This window comes from Phalacrocorax aristotelis, chromosome 1 (assembly GCF_949628215.1).
Source record: "Phalacrocorax aristotelis chromosome 1, bGulAri2.1, whole genome shotgun sequence".
Classification (NCBI taxonomy): Eukaryota; Metazoa; Chordata; class Aves; order Suliformes; family Phalacrocoracidae; genus Phalacrocorax; species Phalacrocorax aristotelis.
The window spans coordinates 47,098,645-47,117,855 of record NC_134276.1 but is presented as its reverse complement, the minus strand read 5'-3'; the positions used below and the strand labels follow the sequence as shown (position 1 = coordinate 47,117,855).

At 36.0% G+C, this 19,211-nt stretch overlaps 1 protein-coding gene across 50 annotated transcripts in view; it reads left to right on the top strand.

Annotated features, from left to right (window-relative positions):
* The window catches only part of MYCBP2 (MYC binding protein 2), a 208,207-nt gene that overhangs the window by 65,663 nt on the left and 123,333 nt on the right, over positions 1-19,211 (top strand). For 45 of the 50 annotated variants that reach the window (XM_075089161.1, XM_075089138.1, XM_075089062.1 and 42 more), the window contains exons 14-19: positions 160-318; positions 1,046-1,250; positions 1,958-2,103; positions 4,256-4,357; positions 13,535-13,642; positions 14,183-14,260. In XM_075089161.1, the coding sequence (XP_074945262.1) occupies positions 160-318; positions 1,046-1,250; positions 1,958-2,103; positions 4,256-4,357; positions 13,535-13,642; positions 14,183-14,260 (798 nt within the window). The remainder of the gene's footprint in view (positions 1-159; positions 319-1,045; positions 1,251-1,957; positions 2,104-4,255; positions 4,358-13,534; positions 13,643-14,182; positions 14,261-19,211) is intronic. The other 5 variants (XM_075089039.1, XM_075089209.1, XM_075089200.1 and 2 more) reach the window with 2 other exon arrangements.

Sequence of the window (19,211 nt, the reverse complement as noted above, 5' to 3'; positions counted from 1 at the left end):
CTATTTGTCCTTTCACTTCTTATTCTAGCAGTTTTTATATCTGCTGGTTTTTTCCCTTGCTGTTAATTTAAAAATTGTCAGTATCCCCTGATTATCCGCTGAAGTTTCCTTCTCAGGTAGAAAGTGCAATTTATCGCTCAACTGTTTCACGTCTTACAGGTTTAGTAACAGACTTGAAAGGCCATTTTGTGACTCAAGTAGCCATGGGCAAAGCTCACACTTGTGTGTTAATGAAGAATGGAGAAGTTTGGACATTTGGCGTAAACAATAAAGGACAGTGTGGACGAGACACAGGCTCCATGAGCCAGGGAGGAAAAGGTGAGGGACCTGGAGTTTTCCTTTTGTTCTGTGTGCTAAAAATACCACAAGTGAAAAGATAGCTAAGCATTTTATTAAAAAAATTAATTCCAATACTAAAGCTTAAGTACATTGGACATGTTTAAAAACAACTGATATGGATGCTTTCACTTGAACTGTCAGATATTTGGTGTTTTGCACATACTAATAGATTTAGTTATGTTAAAAAAATCTTAATTACTTTTTTCAGTGAAAAAGCTTTTCTTCAAAACAAATTAATAAAACCAAGCCTCATCATTCCTATGTGCCACTGTCCTAGTAAGAAAAAATTTTCTGCCTTTCCATGTTTGCATTCAGTCTTGAGGCGGCTGTTTGCCTGAACAGGGCCTGAATGCAAGTCTACCTCTTTCTCCACACAACTGAATGTTTCCATTGCTCCTAAATATAGGTGTGAAGAATCATACCTATTCACCTTTGCCAGTCTGGAATATTTTACATGTGACAAGTAAATGACCTGTTACTTGTATACTGAATAAATGTTTCCTTTCCCTTTTAGTTGTGATACCTAGATCTATACTGCAGCCCGTACTCAGAAAGCTTTCAAAAGTGTCGTGCTGGCTGAGCATGTAAATCAGGCATGCCTAGTCACTCCTTTTAAAATCTGATCTGCAAGTGTTCCTCGGAGCTATCTCAGTAGCCACTGTTGGCTACAGAAAACAGCTGTTTCTTGTTTCAATACCTTAATTAGGTTTTGGAGTTGAGAACATGGCAACAGCAATGGATGAAGACCTAGAAGAGGAGCTGGATGACAAAGATGAGAAGTCCATGATGTGTCCTCCAGGCATGCATAAATGGAAGCTGGAGCAGTGTATGGTATGCACTGTATGTGGAGATTGCACAGGCTATGGAGCTAGCTGTGTTAGTAGTGGGCGTCCTGACAGAGTACCTGGAGGGTAAGCAAACATGGAAATATATTTGCTATAGAGTGAATGGCTAAAGTATGTGTTGAATGTAAACTGAGTTGCAGTGTTCTTAAATTTCAATCTAAGATAGCGTTATATCTAAAAAGAGTCTGTGCTTTTAAAATCAGAATTAGGTTAAAAGTTTTGTAAATAGCTTGTGATGGTTGCAGGTGATTTAGTTTTAAATACATTCTTCTACATTTCTTTAGCATATAGGTCTTTACTAGAAGGTGTTGAATATGAACACTCATATAATATGCCTTGACGGAGCTGCTGGCTTTGGGATAACCTTTCTTCATCTTATGATGGAAGGTTTTTATCGTGCTGTTCCAGTTGCTTTTATCTGTTACTTCAGGGTTGAGCTGCATGTAGGGCCACTGCTTTACATATTGCCATTACTATTTCTCCAGCATTGCATGTGTTTGTTGTTTCTTTGTTCCATATTTTCATGTGGTGTATGTTTAATTCAATGAAGAAAAGTTCATGCTGAGAAGTCAGTTCAGATCCGTATAGTCAGTATATGCTCCCTGCCACCATGCAACAGCAGCTAGGATTTAAACTAGCTATACTTCCTGGTTTTCTCAGGAAAAATTCCATGTCCACAGGTAAAACAAACTAATAATGTATGTTTTAATCACCAAGGCATCAGTAATGCACAAAAATAAAAGATAGTGATAAAGCAACTCTGTTTTCTGCAGAATCTGTGGCTGTGGCTCAGGAGAGTCCGGCTGTGCTGTATGCGGCTGCTGCAAGGCGTGTGCTAGAGAGCTGGATGGCCAGGAAGCAAGGCAAAGAGGAATCCTTGATGCTGTAAAAGAGATGATACCTTTAGATCTCTTGCTGGGTAAGTGATGTGAAATTAGCAGGATGGCTTTTAATTTTCTTTCTTACTGCTCCTTTTTGGTTTTTTTTTCCTCAGTACATCTGTTTACACTTTTTAATAAACTCAATCTCACTGCTGGCTTTTGAAACTTGAATTGGAATAACAGGTTACTTCAGAAATAGGTTTGTTCTTTTCAGTCAGTATTTCAGGTAGTATTTAGATTCTTCTGTATGATAAAACTTAGTATCTTAAATAATGCAGTTTGTTCCTTCCAATCAAATTACTGAACTTTCAGACTTACAGGGCAGTTTTAGTATAATATTGTTATAGTGGATAAAACATTGCTTATCAGGCAGATTTATTTTTGGTGATATAACAAGGTGGGATCGTTCTGGTAAGTGAAATATTTTAAACTTGCCTTTACTATGGACATGTGCGCCATTTTGACCTGTAAGGTTATGATACTAATGCTGATGCTACAAAGTTGTTGTTCTCCTTTTTTGATAGCCTGCAACTTTTTCTGCAATCTTTTTATCAGGGTTTTTTTTTTTCAGTTACATAGAAGATGGGGAATATTGTGTCTTGAAAACTTTTCTTTTAGACATTTTCAAAGATAATAAGCTGCCAGGAATGTGGAAATTACTTTAAAAACAAACAAAAAAAACCACCAAAACAAAACAAAAAAAAACACCACAAAACAAAGAAACAAACAAAACCTACCCTAAAAAAACAACACACCTCCCACCTACACCTTCTGTGATTATTGGAAAATACAGTTTGGGATCTTGCCTTGCAAGATATATTATCACAGCATTTAAAATATTGTATTCTCTGACTTTTCAACTGGGCAGTTACAGGTTTTTAGAGATCAGACTTCCCTTTTTTTTTTTTTTTTTTTTTAAGATGTACATAGAGTCCTTAATCTGCATGGGTGTTTGTATATAGCATATATAGTACCTGGTATAGAAAAGGACCATAAAATAATCAGATGTGTGACTTAAAATATTTATACATCTCACCAATTCATCGGGGGCGGGGGGGGGGGGGGGGGGAGGGAGCGGGGAGGGAATAGTAATAATAGAAAACTATATGTTATACCTTGATTGCGGGGTATTTTTTTTTCCCCCCAAGCAAAAGCTAAATTGAAACTAGAAGTGGTTCTCTTGATAAGTTAACAGCAAGAACCTCAAATAACCTCACTGTGCAGGCCTGATCCTGATACTTCCATACAGAGTGAATTTGCCTGCTTATGGCTATCACAGAAGGTTTATGCTGATGGTGAATGTGGCAACAGCAGCTCTGCATCACAGCTCTGTTCTGATGCATAACCAGGGAGGAATTATGGTTTTCATGCTAATGTCCTGCTCTGCTAATTCCTCTCTCAGTAGGATAGACAACAGCTCATGGTCCTGTGTTGGGCTTGGCAAAGTGTGAGGTGAGGGCATTGAAATGGTTGACCACATTTGTCTGGAGAAAAGTGACAGTGCTTCCAGGTGGAGTTCTTGTTTGATATTGGGGACAAGGTATATTTTTTTTAGGTTGTTGCAATTTTCTGAAAAAAAAACATTGGGGAAAAAAGTAGTGCTTACAGTAGTTTTATTGTTGCATTCATTCGAGTCGTGTTTTCTGTTTAAAAAACAGAAAACAGTTTGTTCCAATTTCCTATTAAATTAGCTAGTTTCATAAATCAGATTTACATATATGCATTAAGGTAATTGCTTGCTTCTTAGTAAGTACAGAGCATGTAGTCGCTAAAGCATTCTTAAACTAAAAAATACCCGATCTATTTAAAACATTTTTCAAATATAGGCAATTTTATGCTTGTTTTAATAATAATGCTTTTGGAAACTTCTTGGGGAAAAATTGAGATAACCTTAACAACACAAATTAAATATAAATATGCATATGCGTACTAGAAAGAAAATACTAAATACTATTCACTGATGTTTGAATTGTGGCAGATTCATGGAAACCACGAATTTCAGAGATAAGGCCTAAAGCTCTTCTCCAGATTTACTTAACTCTTTTCTTTATTTCTAAATATCGTGTCAGAGCCATGTAAAAAGCAGGTAGTAAGTAGGCTTCAGTTTTCATTTACTTAAGTTCTTCTAGGGTTTATTACCATCAGAACTATTTTTAAAAGTAGTTTTACATATTTTCTTAATCTATGTAGCTGTCCCTGTTCCTGGGGTTAATATTGAAGAGCACCTTCAGTTACGGCAAGAGGAAAAGCGGCAACGTGTAAATAGGAGACATAGATTGGAAGAGGGAAGAGGTAAGTGACTTTCTTATTGATGAGAGGTTTGAATAGTTTAAGCAAACTTCTTAATCTGTTTTCTGAGAATGGGAATGAGTTTTGCTCCAGTGAGCCAATACAGTAACCAAACAAAAGACCAGAACATAAATAGCTTGCTTGTGTTAATTATCATGCTTTTGGGAAATTGTCAAAAATCTATATGTTTAACAAAGTCTACTCATAAGAATCAGAATTTTAATTGTGAGGAGTAGCGTTTTATATCACTTTCATATAGTTAATTTTTATTGTTTGCTGTCTCCTAGTTGAGTTTTTTAAAATGTAGATGCTAAAACATTTTTATATAAAGAGTTTATATGCCTTTTTGTATGAATAGTTGAAATGAGTGTAAGCCTGTCCAGTAACCTCTAATACGAATTATTTAATTAGGTATATTATTGAATTTCTGTTGTATAATAATAAGCAGAATTGCTTGTTTTATAAAATGAACTTCCCGGTATTTGAATAGCGTAACAAAATTGACATGCTGACAGAATTAAAAAACAAAACAACACTGCATCATTTCAAAATTTTGTGTATAGTCTACCTCGGGAATTATTGTTGATTTTCCACACAAACAATATGTACTTCAACAGGTTTTCAGTACTCCTCTTGTTTTAAAATACCTCAGTGTGTTGATCTGGTAAATAAATTTGAGAGATTTAGACTGATGTAAATAGTAGTATTTTAATGAAGCAATATGATGTGGTGGTTGGTAAGGTTACTGTGTGTTGAGAAGAGGAGCAACTTCACTGGAATTTTATGCTCTTCAAGTTCCTGCTGTGTCAGTAAATACCGTTTTGATTTTTTTTAGGAATTAGATACTGGTTTTACTCAGATACAAAATGCACCTTGTTATCAAACTCAGTTCCTAGACTCCATGCCAGTGGAACTTGTGGGGCAAATTGTGACTTTATTTCACTTGCATGTAAGAAATTACTGGTCTTAGTACAAATAAGGAGCAATGAGGAAGAGAAGGCTTATAGTTTCCTACGCATGTGGAAAAGGATGAAATATTTGGTTTTCTTTGAATCTTTGTGGTTCATTTTAGCTGTGAGGTGGAGAAGGGAAGCCTTTTTTCCTCCTTTGTCTAGGTCATGTTGGAGCTGCGTTGCATACTGCTGGCAAATATTAGGTACAGCCAACAATTGTTTTTTCTTAAATCCTCATTTAATGTCCAGATATTATTGAAAGCTGCTGCTGTTCAGAAAGGTAACGATGACAGAGCTGGGAGGTAAATTTCTTTTTTGCGGGGGGGAGAAGTTTTGGATCTGACAGTCTCAGGTGATCAATAACAGAAATTTGTTGTTGGTTTGATAGGTGTATAGGGACGGTAGCTAAAAAGACATTGCTGGCCAGCTTGCTGCACCTGTCCACGTTAAATTCTGTATCAAAAGAACATTGAAATTCTATACCTATGTGGCCACTGGAGGTAGTGGGTATATCTAGCTGTGGAAGGGTTTGGAGGTTAGTCTCCTGTTTCAGTTCAGAATGAATTATGTGATAAAGCTGGGAATACCATCATAAATACTTAGAGATCTCAATTTACATAATGAGGTATGAAAATTTTATTTGCTAATTAGTCTTGATTTACATACTCAGATGAAAAAGTTGGAGTTTCCTGGCTTTTCCACTCAAATGCTGCAGTTTTCTGTGGGTTGGTGGAAAGAATAACACAATTCTTGAGAACTCTTATGATTCTCCTCTTTTCATGAGAGAAGCCAAGAACATTTAAATAATCTACTAGACTTTCATTTTGCTGTGCAAAAGGTTAGGCAATGTGAAAAAACTTAGTTATGCTAGTGTTAAAGAGAATAGGCAGACTGCTTAGTTTTGCCGAAAAGTTCTAGTATTTGTGCATAGGTAACTGAACAAATCCTTGCTGATGGAATAGCTATTTAGAGATCCAAAGAAAGGTTTCAACTTTTTACTGCTCTGAAAATCTTGCTTAGTCAGTTGAAGGCCAGATAAGCTCTCTTAGGGTCTTTCATAGAATGTCCTGAGTTGGAAGGGACCCACAAGGATCATCAAGTCCAACTCGCTTCAGGGAAACAGTGTTTTGTTTGTCAAGATTGTGGTTTCTGGGTTGTAGTGGGTTAATGTGTGGCTTTTGTTCTCTTATGCAAGATCAGTGAGAAACAGCATGTGTCATTTTTGAAAGTCCAAGAATAGGATCCATCACTGAATGTTGCTGATTTAGTTACAACAGGTAACCTTTATTCAATACAAGTATTTTCACTAGATCTTGAATGTCTTACAAACAAGAGGACAATGAAAGCTCTTTAAGTAAATATAGGAATGTTTCATCCCTAAAACAAGCAAGAAAAGAAAACAGAACAAAAAAATCACAAAGAAACCTCTCACTCCTTTGGCGACTGAATGTATGGAAAGAGTAGTAAAATTTAGGACAGAGGTGTAAGAGCACAAGTGCTGGCAGTATACTGGTTTCTACACTGCAGGTTTTTAAGTGGTCTAATTGTTTGTGCTTCTTCACCAAAGCTCCAAATTTAGCCCTGTTACAGGGACCTCTGATTTAAAATATGTTCCAGTGGTCCACTCAAACTAAGTGAAAAAATGATGGTTATGTCTACAGGTATGACAATCATTTAACTCCTTTGTGAGGTCAGTTGTTGTCTCTTATACGGAGAAGTGTGCTCATCTTTATTTGCATTTTTCCATAACAATGAAGTATGAATTTCAGTATTCTGGGAAGGAGAAGTAGTTGTGATTAATAGCTACAATATCAATGACCTATTAAATGTTACTGTATTTTCAGTCAAGAGGAGTTAACTCAACTCTCAAGCATCTTCCAAGTCAAAGTAACCTGCTGCTGTTGTACGGGAGCTATATATATGCTTTCAGCAGCACCACACTGAGTGGTAACTTCAGAGATTTTAGGTTCTTATGCTGAAGATTTCTGGTTTTTTATCTTGAAATAGCAAGTATAATCTGCTGTGACTGCCATGATAGAATTGTAACCAGTAAATAATTTCTATGTTTATAACCAGCTGTTCATGTTGCTTCATTCAAGAAAAAAAAAATTTATTTTAGTGACAAATTAGATCCTTAAAATTAACAGTGGAAAAAGTGTTTCCATTTGGGATAAGTCATCTATTATTTCAAAAACCTTAAGAATGTCTTAATTTTGGTTACATTTCTTTGTTCTTTTCAGTGCAACAAGTACATACAGTATGTTTAGGTGACCATTTTTGCTACTTTTTTGTGACAGTGGTAGAGCTGCTCCACTCAGCTGCTTCTTTCTGCTTCTAGCTTAATGGCTATCGCAAGAGCAGTGAACAGGGCTCAAAATCAGTTCAACGTTTTTGAGCCTGGTGTACGACCTTTTGAGAAATAAAGCCAGTTCTGTTCATCACAACTACTATGCTAAATCATGATTTCCCAACAGTTATTGATGGATGTTTCTCAGCTATTCACTGTCTCTCAAGTTCTGGTAAAAAGTGAAGGAATATGAAGCAGTGTTGTTTGTTTTTCAAGCTGCTTTAGAGCTTGATGGGAATGATGAGAGGTGAGCATAGAAGTAGTTGCACTTTATTCTTTTCCATGGTAATGAGGAAGTTTGGTATGTTAGAATGTTCAGAACACAGATTATTTTTCCTTTCCTATCAAACACCATTTTTTTTTTTTAGTCTTGGGTGCATTAAGTTGTGCCTTAATGGACTACAGAAATCTCTGGGCCACATTGTACAATTCATGTAATGAACCTAAGATTACCATTTACTGAGTGAGCTGATCTTGACAGCTGTTCCTGCGTCTTTTTCAGATTGATATTTGAAGTAATAGAATTTAGAAGTAGTCAAAGATTTCAGTTTATCGCTGAAACATAATTGTTTTTTTCAGAAGGCTGTGAGAATGTAAAAACAGCTTTTTAAACAAATTATGTTTAACTTACATGCTGAAAATACAGAAAACTCTTGATATGGTGGTAATAAATGGTCCTGTGGTTCACTGGTATTTCACTGCTTCTCTTTCTCAGCCTATGAAATAAAAGCTTTTAGATGATCATCACTGAGGTACATGTTTGGTGTGTAATTAACCAATGTTTAGCTTCTGATGCCCTTACAGAAGGGGAGAATTATTTTCCCTTCAGTCTTACTCTGTTTGGAACAACAAACCAACCCCTGCAGGAAATTGATTCGTTTTAGTCAAAACTGTGTGTTGAGACAATATTATCTGAAGTTGCCTGTACTTGGACAATTTTTGATTTTTCCAAAGTGTTACTGATTCAGTAATTAGTTTTACTGTGGTAGGCTGAAAAACATATAAATCTTTTTAATATCTGCCCAAGCCACTATTGTCTTGGAATCTGTTTGTCAGTAACACTGCTCTTTGTTCATTGCTGAACATATACCTAAATACACAGCAAAACTATGCATTTAAATGCAGTATTTATCATTAGATATTAGTGCAGCTTCTTTCTGTAGTTTTAGTTAAATATTTATTTTGATGCTTTCAGGACTTGGAGGTTATATTTGTTTCAAAGTTTCTTTAAACAAACCAAAACCAGACAAAAAAACCACTTTCTACTTGAAACAAGTAAATCCATACATGACACTCTATTTAAGAATGTTTTCAAGAGAAAGCTGTAGTGTTTTGCCCTTAATGACCAGCAAGTATGATTCTGTGAAATTACATTGTTTTACTTGAGCTTGTGATTTCTGTCTGAAAGAGGTGAATATTGTTAATGATTTTTAAGTAGAAATGTTTATATTTCTGTTATAGTTTTAGAACTCAGATTTGCAATAGATTCAATGAGAACAGTTCTGGTTTATATTTAGTGTTTTAATTTACCTTATGTGTTTATATACAGAAATGAATCTTGCACATTTATTTAACAATATACACAAAGTCAAGTATTCAGAAGAGAAAGTGTCAAAATTACAGTTATCATAAAACTTACTTCCATCTCCTTCTCTGTCACACCCAAATTGCCCTTCATGCTTGTATCTGCTAGACTGCATCTCTTTTTCCCTATTAAAAGCCCTAATAATTTTCCTTCCACATCTGATTTGTATGATTTAAGTGTCAGTAGAAAAGAGCTTTAAGAACACAGGAAGAAGCATGTATCCCATTTTTATTTTCAGTGTTTTGAACAAAAGAAGCAAACTGCAATTAACCTCAGTTGCCTGCACGGCAGAGCGACATTCTCCATGAATATTTCTGCCATAATAATAAATTGCTAGCTGTAGTCTGAAAAACACAATTTTAAACAACATGCACCTTTATTATCCTTGCCTCATAGGAGTATTAACTTCTGTTTCCCTGAAGGCTATAGAGGTGGGATGTTATCTCAGTATAATGTTTTCCACTTTTAGTGGAACTGAAACTAAACAATTGTCCCCAACTTCATTTTCTGAAATACTTACTTTAAATATTTATGTTAAAATTTACCACCTGTTGCCCTATTAGATAACTATTTTTCTATATTATGGGTTTGCCTCCCTATATTTTATTTAAAAAACCCCAAACACGAACCTCCCTGTTTTTTCTAAGTATTCCAGAAGCCAAAAAATAGGGCTTTACAACATATAGTGCCATCCAGCCTAGGACTTTCCTGTGCAACCTTAGTTTATACTGCTTTTGTATGTTCCCCATGATACAATCTTCAGTTGTGTGGTTGTATACAATTTTTTTCAGGTAGCCTGCTTCATTCAGTGCCCTGGCGTAGAAGTCACCATTTGAGATTATTGATTTCAGTCTTCTGTAATCACAGCTTGCCAATTAGCATTTATTCAGGGAGAGGTACTAGAAGAAATCAAAATATGTGTAACAGAAATCGAAATCAAATAGTAAACTCTTTGATAGCTCTGCTGAAGTGCTTAGATGGCCTCGGTGCATGTAGGATGATATTGTGTATGTTTTCCTGTAGTCCACTGCATTATTTAATAAATGCATTCTATTTTGCTAGGAAATTAAATTATTCTTTTAGATAAATGTTTTTTTTTTCCTTTATGTTCTTAATTCACTGCCAGACAAAGTCTACCCTTGAAAGGCCTGGATCATACAGGACCAAAAAAGAAAAGCTAATCTTGATGTTTCCTAGGCTAGGGATATTTAGCCTCACATCTTAGCTATGGAAAAATATTCTGCAAAAGAAAAAGGGGAGAAAGTGAATGTCATTTTGCATCATATAGCAACTGATTTAAAATAGCAGCGCTACAGTCTGCCAGTGACTCTCCTTTGCTTATCTCTGTAGCTTGAGGTACTAAAATAACTGAGAATAGTAATAGGTTGTTATTCCCCGTGTAGATCTATGTTAGAGGCTTCTAGAAAATTTTTTTCAAATAATACTCTGCATGCATTTTTTAAACAAAATAAAGGAAGTGTCTAGTGTGTGGCTGAATTGTTCCACCGGTATAATTCGTAGTATCTAAACTCTGCTCCCTTTGTACAGGCAACCTCAGATGTAGGCAGTGAACAGATCTGGTCTGTATGAATTGTTCTGATGTTTTGTTCCCTGTGGTGTTGTTTTGCAGGGAGAGGAAGTACTTTATATTGTGCCACCACATGACTGGACATGCAGGCACCAAAATGCAGATATTTCCTATCATATTATGGTTGTGTTACAGATTTAGCATGCATAAAAAGCCAAAGAGGGTGACGGGCTTGTACACCCTCTTACATGGATTGGCTACAAATTCTTATGAAATGGAGATATGTTGCATTTAACTTCATTTTGGATTCAGGTTCTTTACATAATGGGTGGGGATGTAGAGTATATAGGAATATCCAGAAGCAAAGATAAATTCTGCTTTGGTCAGGAGGTTAGGTATACTTCCCTAGTAAAGGTGACAACTCTTTAACTAATTCAGCTGAGTGGCTTGGCAACTAAAGGCGGATGTGTGCTAGCACCGTGCTGGAACTCACAGCTTTTTGTGCTCTCTAAATGTTCTCTATCTCCCAAACCTCCTGTAGTTCTTTTACTCGCCATAATGCACTTCACTTCCTTCTGTCCTCCTGAAATTCTCTCTTTTTTGCCATCTTTGCTCTTAGCACTAAAAAGCCAAAGGCTGCCTTCAGGACTGTGTCTCATCCCCTGGGCCGTTTGTTGTGCAGGTGGTTTCTGGAATTTCAGAACTTTTTGCCTGAGTTATCTAGAGATTGCATCTTCTGTTTGATCACCCACAAATATCATAGATCCACAAGCTTCAAGCCACACTCTATGCGGTCCTTGCATCACTTTTTGCAACTTCTCTAATCTCCTTTTCACTTTTTGCCATATTGTCATTTCCATTCTCTATTTCTTGATCTTCTCATTAGGACCGTCTCAGTACGCAAGTCCCATTACTCTATTTTTTTCTTATTTTCCCCTGTTCTTCATCCATTGTTCCCCTGTATCTTTTGTCCTTCAAACATTTTTAGTTTTCATAACCTGCTTGTCATTGATACCTCTCTCCTTTCTTACCTTTTCTGCCTCAGTATACTCCTCAGTATCTCCCCTCCAACTTAGGGGGGAAGTGTGGTGTATTTTTTTTGTGAAAGTCTAAACACTGGGAAGTAGGATATTAAACATAGCAAGTGGCCTGGCAGAAAGTAATCTTTACCAAAAATGTATCTATTAAATGGAAGCTCCAATTGAGAGAAGACTATGAAAAGTAGGAGCAATAGCAAGACAACTGAAGGAAGAATCTGCAAGATGAGGGTAGAGCAAAAGCAAATCAGGATCCTTGATCATCAGAAGGAGTTCTTAATTAACGAAGGGACCTATTGAGGAATAAAGAGAGTCCAGATGAATACAGTAGAACCAAAACAAAAAAAAATTTATGCTGTGTGTAGAAACATACATCATTAATGAGGTTTTTGGCCATTATGTTAGCTAACACATGTATGAATCTTAAAGCTATGGGGAAAAGGCAGTAGTGGATTTTTAAAACGTTTTTATTTTCTTAAGTTAATTTTAAAGTTTGGAAACTTCTTTATGTGGAGACAGGTTTCTTCATCCAAAGGTTCTAAAGCTAGATAGGTTTGGCCTAACTTCCACTTAAATTTCTTTCGATACCGTTTACTGTTAGTGAAGGATCTGATGGACTAAAGCTGACAGCAGGAAACCTGAGACACTGGGCATTTATGAAAAATTAGCCTACATTAACTTGTCAATAAAGTTCACCCAAGTATCTGTACTTGTTTTCAAAGTTTCACATGAGCTCTTTATAACGTGACACAAAGCCTGATTTGGGGTGTTTTATTGGGGTTTTTTGTTTGTTTGTTTTGAAGTCCATGTAAGGACCAGGTCTGAGAACATGTGGAATGGCGAGGGTGGTACTTGGCAGAACTCGCTGCTCCTGATACGTGGTTTCCATTGAATGTGAGAATTCTGGAAGAAGGAGGTGCCTCTGAAAAAATTCTTGGTGGCACGCTTTTTTTTTTCCCCGCTATTTTAAAGGTTAAGTTTTTAGGAACAAATTACTGGTCCATGATTTACATATAATGAGCGTCTTATAACTTAATATAGCACTGCTTGGGTCTAGATTTTAAAAAGTAGTAATGTGGAGAAAATTTTAAGTACATATATCATTGCTTTCTTGAAATACAAATCTTTTCTTGAAGACCTTTATGTAAATGGAAAATATTTTAAAAATAAGTAGATTTCAAAATTAGTATGTAGATAAGAAACAAAATCATATTATTTGAATAATTTTCTCCATGGAACAGGTGGGTTTGAATAGCTGTTTTCTTTATAAGTGATAATTGTGCATTTTAAATATGGCAATTACAAACAGTTGTATGGTTGGTTTTTGAATTCAGAATTGATATGATGATACTGTTCCAAATTAGTGTTTTGAATGTAATGTTATAGGATGTAAGGCATGATAATTACTCTTTTTAACTATTAAAGACAATAATGGATATTTCCTATCAAATTTTACTCCAGTGTGAGTCTGTTGTATTTCTGTTGCTTGGAGTACAGTTGCATACTTACAAGTTCAGGTAATACTGTCACTGTGGGATACTTATTGTTTCTTTGCATAATATTTTGGTCTTGTTATCAAGAAATGGCAACTTTTATTAGGGCCTTTTGAATTTAGGAAAACAAGATTATATAATTGTTTTTGTTTTCATTGCTTTTAATTTGAATTTTGTTTAACACACTGTTTCCATTTTTTGAGCTTTCCTATGCATGTGCCAAATGTTTCTCCTCAGGCCCCCTTGTATTTCCTGGTCCTATTTTTATGAACCATCGAGAACAGGCTCTAGCCAGAATCAGACCCCATCCAGCACAGCTAAAGCATAAACGGGACAAGCACAAAGGTATTTGGTCTTCCTTATTGGCTAGGGTGGAAATAAGCCCATCCTCCCAGTCACCTCTTCCATGCACTGAATCTGTCTTTTCAAAGAACTGCACAAAATGGGTTCTGCCTTTCTTCTTGTTAGTATCTTCTTACCTGAGGAGAAAGAAAATGCATTTAAATATGTTGACCATTTTTTTAAAAGTGTAAAGGTTTGGTAGTCTGCATCATCTCTATTTTTCTTTCCTTTTTTTTTCCTTTGATGAAATATGCATCGTCTTTCAGTGTGTCTGTTCTCATTTCTAATGCTGTCTCATTCCTAAGGTTCTTTAATTTTACTGTAGGAAACCTGAGCACCTTACAGTGACTCAGTCTGTTCTGTTGCATTTGTGTAGGTGTTTTTGAACCTCTGTGTTGTATATCTGGGGTGATTTTGTTAAGATAGCAATTTCAGACGTATTAATTCTAGCATACAATTTTTCATAGGTATATTATCTTTTAACAAGCCTTTTTTAAGAAATGAAATATTTTAATGTAAACAACACTTCTTTTTTTTTACTAGCTTTGAATGGGGACAATACAAATCAAAGTACAGGCTTTATGCTGCAATATTCTTCAGTTAAACGTTCTTTTGCAGAATGTAAGTAAGGAGGTGTCTTTATTTCTGACGTTTTTGTATGTCTGGAAGGCCAATTCATTTTACCTTGAATTTCTAAATGTGTCATTTATATCTGAACAAGTTACCTTTTTTTTTTAGGGAAGTGGTAGTGTATTACTAAAAATTTCAACCGAACTTATTAAAGTTAAGCTGTATCAAATCTGGTCATAGTTTGTATGTATCTGTATATAGATGTGTGTGTAGATATGTATTTCTATATAAAGGATAAATATGCAAAATGTAGATTACAGACCTGATCAAAATAAGTATAAAACAACTAAAATGGTGAGGGCCCAGAACACCTCAAGTATTTTTTAAAGAATAGGTAAATATGAAAAGAATTGTTAGAATGGCATTTCAGTTGAATTAACAGAAGTTAGTGATAGTATTTGGCATGTATGCAAACAAGTTGTATGACAGTTTGAAGCCTTTTGGGATGTGATTTCTTGGTGTGTGGGTGATAGGTATACCTAGTTATGAACATGAAATCATCTTAAGTTTATTTTAGGGAAATGAAATCAGAATCTGATACTTTGTATTTGCATAACACATATATATATATCAATCTGTTTGGAAAACATATCATCTGTGCTTTAAGGCTTGGTGGATTAAATAGAATAACTGACCATAACCTCCCTGGGAGAGATTGGATGCTGAAAGACAAAGCATAGAGAACCAAAATGCTCTCACTTGAGTGACATTTTGCCAATGACCAGTATTCTTGAGCTGGATCCTACTGCTAGTTGTACTGCTTGCAAGCCCTTGACCTCATAAACAAGTGCATGAAGGAGTATGCTCATCCTGCCTACACGTGTACTTTTTCGGCATGTGTTAGTAGTTGGATCTCACTTCAGTTTGAGTGTCTTGTTACACAGGGTATATTAATTAGTGTCAGTTTGAGGTTTGCACTGCTTCTTGGAGTTGTAAGAACAATGCAAAGGTCTGTATTGTGGTGAAAGATTTTGTCAGGTACGCTCTGTAGAACTGAACGTTTATTTTACCTTGAGGAAGGCTATATGCAGAGAAATGTTCAGGTTCTTTGAGTTCTTTGTCTCATGCTAAACAGATAACAAAGATTGTAAGATCTTTGAGTAAGTAAACTTTGAGACCCTTCTCTGCCTCAGAAGATTGCTTCTCAAAAGATGACCATAAATACCGCTAGAAACTAGAAATACCCCTTTACCTCTGGAAGGGCTTCCAAAGGAAAAAGGAAAACTGGTGAAGTGGGTTGTTATCAAAGTAATGGGGAAGGTGGGAATCATGAAAAAGATTAGTACACCTCACCTTAAAAGGCATGCCTCTTATACTATACATGGAATGTAAAAGCAATAATCAGCAGTCTGAATTCAGTAAATGAACACTTTAAAATTGAAATCAGCATGTTCTTTTTTTTTTACTTCTGAATGTGATGCTTTCCAAACCGGCATTCTTACTTCAGAGGTTTCTGCTAAAGTAGTCTTGTAACTCTTCGCACCAACCAGACCTTCAGGATCTTCAGGCAAGGAAAACTTATTTTGACCGGTAGTACTGATGAGGTCAGTACTAAACTTGCTGGTACCTGTTCCTGCATTTCTTTGCAGCTGTAGAACTTCTCTTGAATAATGATATGTAAACTTGACTGTGAAGAGCTTCTTCCAGAGTGACAATTATGGCCTAATTAGAAATGAATATTTCATATGTACTTGTACATGTTATCAAATCTATGTGTGTTTCACTTGTGGAATACTTCTGCTGAATTGCCCAGTTGAAAACTCCTTCAGCTTTATCAAAATACCCATTTTCTGGAAAGCTTGCCATTGTCATCTACTTGTTTCACATTTATAGGGTCTGCTTATCAAGGTCCTTGTTATTACAAAAAATGCATAATATACATAATTGTAACCTTTCTGATCTGTGACAAGTGTAGATAGAAAGGAGTAGGTACCACCTTCTTGATATTCAGGGAGTGCTTTGACCCTAAGAATTAAAATGGGGTTGTGTTTCATCCTCATTCTTTAATGAGGTGGTGAGTTCCCAGTCTGCATCTTCAGTCCCTGTGGACTTCATCCCGGGGGATCTGAGTAAAAAAGCTTAATCAAAGTCTGAAGAATTTTCTTAGCTGTAAAAATGAACTGAATCACAATTAAAACCATGTAAAGCTCCTTGAGTCAGTTAAGGTTCTGCAAGTAAATGCCACCTTTTTCCTGTGTATGGTGGTAGTGGCAATGAACAAAATGTTCTAAACGGTATGAAACCAAATACCCTCAAAGGACAAAAGTTAGATGAAGCCAAACCTGCATGGATGGACATGCTATATATCAACCATTTTGCAAATGCTAATACAAAATATCAGCTGCTCAAGAAAATTTACTTGTAATTTACTTTTTTACTGTAAAATACCATCTAAAGAGTAAAGTGGTTTGAAACACTCATTGGGGAAAGACAAATGTAGGTTTTCATTGTCAGCTAAGACTTAACAGAAGTGAATGATACTAGAGACTTTATATGTTTCATATTGACATTTCCATAGTCTGATAGTCTTGTTTTCGTGTGCTAAGTGTTCCTAAAGAAGTTTATTATCACATTATCGTGTTATGCACTTGTGATTCTGCATGTCAGATTTCACCTATAAGCTTAAGTAAGCTCTGTAGCAACCTCTCAAGTATCCATTTTGTTGGCAAATGATGTGGTGTAGAGAGACAGTTATTCTAAGAATTTTTTTATGTACAGTCATATTGCATTAAAGCTTTTCATCTGTGGGGAGAAGAAACACATTTAACATCCTTGAAAGTGCTTTTTCCCTCCTCAAAAGATGGTTAGCGAGAAATGAGATATCACCCTTATGACAGCTGAGGAACACTTACAATTATTTTTCTTGGGTCTGGACCAAGGGTCCAAGATGCCATTCTGTAACAATGTTGGGGTTGTTTTTTGTCAGCAGTACTCCCATTTATAGGTTATGACTTTACATGCTGTTGGGACTGAATGAGCTTTTTCTTCATTCCTGGAAAGCAGCAGCTTTTTTTTTTTGCCTTTTTTTTTTTTTTGTGGTAGCAATATCAGCCAAGGGAACTTCTGAGCGTGTTTCACAGAGTGGAAAATTGTCCTTAGGAGTTAAGAATTTTCTAAGGGAAATGGAGTGGTGGGTGGGGGATGGTTGGTTGTATTTCCAGTTATCTCTCTGTCCTTCCCCAGCTGTGTAAGATAACCAAGATGAAAACCTATCATTTTGAAGTTGTTCGTGGAGCCCACTCCTCAGTGTTGTCAGCAGGAAGCACTCTGAGCTTCTCCGTGGTGCTTTCTTCTCTCTGAGACATGAAAGAGTCAAAGTTTCTGTTCAGTGGTGGTCCAGTTGGATAGCTGGGCATACTAACTTGCTCTGCTTACAGGGTTTCATTCATCAAACCAGAAGAGCCTCTGCTTCTGTAGTCTTTCTTTCTATGCTTACCTTTTAGGAGCAGTTGTTTTGATATTACTTCTAATGAAATGAATATGTGCACAATTGTTTGAAGAAAAGCAAGTGTGTGTCTCCATAGTTACAATTGTTCCTTGAGACACGTGCAGATAAGCTTTCTGCATCCACCTTTTGCTGACATACATAAAAAATTTTGACTCTGTGAAAATACTGATAGGAAAGAGGATTACCTGGTTTATTCACAGCCTTATCTCTAAGTGTAAGAACTTGTAGAACTTTGTTATCCTTGCCAGTGCTGCTAGAAAAATATGACACGTATTTGCCATGTAATGGAGTATACAGATAAACAGTAGAGCCCTAAAGTATGCTGTAAAGGTAAGTAGTGATATTCTATGTAGTTTTGTATATTTTAGTCAAAATACTTTTTTTTTTTCCCCTAAACAAGACTATCTGAATCTTACTTTTTTAGTTACAAGGGTTTTGTACTACCGTACGTAAAGTGTTTGAGTGCTTATCAAGTTCTGAAGATCCGGCCAATTCAAAACTCACGAGACAGTTATGACTTAAAGGAGGGTGAGAGGAGTTCCGTTTTCAGTTTGCAAATTTTACACTTAAGCAAAGAAATATATGTATGGAACTCAGCTGCTTCCATTCCTGCATTCTTAAAGACTTTGAGAAATTAGCTTCAGAATTTGAAAATGCCAACTCTGCAAAACTTTTTCATTTAAAATAAATTTATTATTTGGATAAAGAATTGCAAATTTTGTTTCATGAGAATGTACTTGTCTCCACACCTTGCAAACAGTATTTAGTGTTTCCTTAAGGATAACATGCTGTTATGCTTTCATTTGCAACTTTGGAAAAAATTGGATTTTATCTAGAACCATCTTTTATTTAAAGCCAGTATCACACATTTATCATTTGAGAAAAGAGGAATCCTCAACTATTTATTAGTAATTGTTGAATCACCTAAGAGCAGTATGTTTTTCTTATGGTGAAGCAGGAAATGCACATGTACCTGTTCAGGTGTCTGCAGATCACTTGATATGCCACTGTTACAGGACCAGAATACAACTTCTGCTAAATTTTGTTAATATGACTGTGCGTAGGTGACATGGTTGCTGTGTGTCTAGTTTGTGTCATTGTAGGAAGCGCATGCAGCCATGACACATACATACTGGACATGTGCGTTCGTGGCAGGTGACTATTCAAGTGCATTTGCACAGTGGGAGAGCTTACACTTTTCATTAGTCATCACTGATTGAGGGAGGTGGGGAGGCAGGGACCACAGGCAGACTTCTAGAGCAATTAGCTTTTTTTTCTGCTCCTGTCCGAAAAGCTTGTGTGAAAGAGGGAAGCACTAAGTAGGCTTCTTGCTGAACAAATAATTCTGGTGGCAACATTAGCCCTTAGAACCATCTCTTGATTACTTTGGCATGTAGAGTTTAATGCAAACGTAGACATAAAAAGTTCAAAGGTACTGTATATCAGAAATCGTCTGTTAACTAAAATACTAAAACATGTTAAGGCAGAAATACA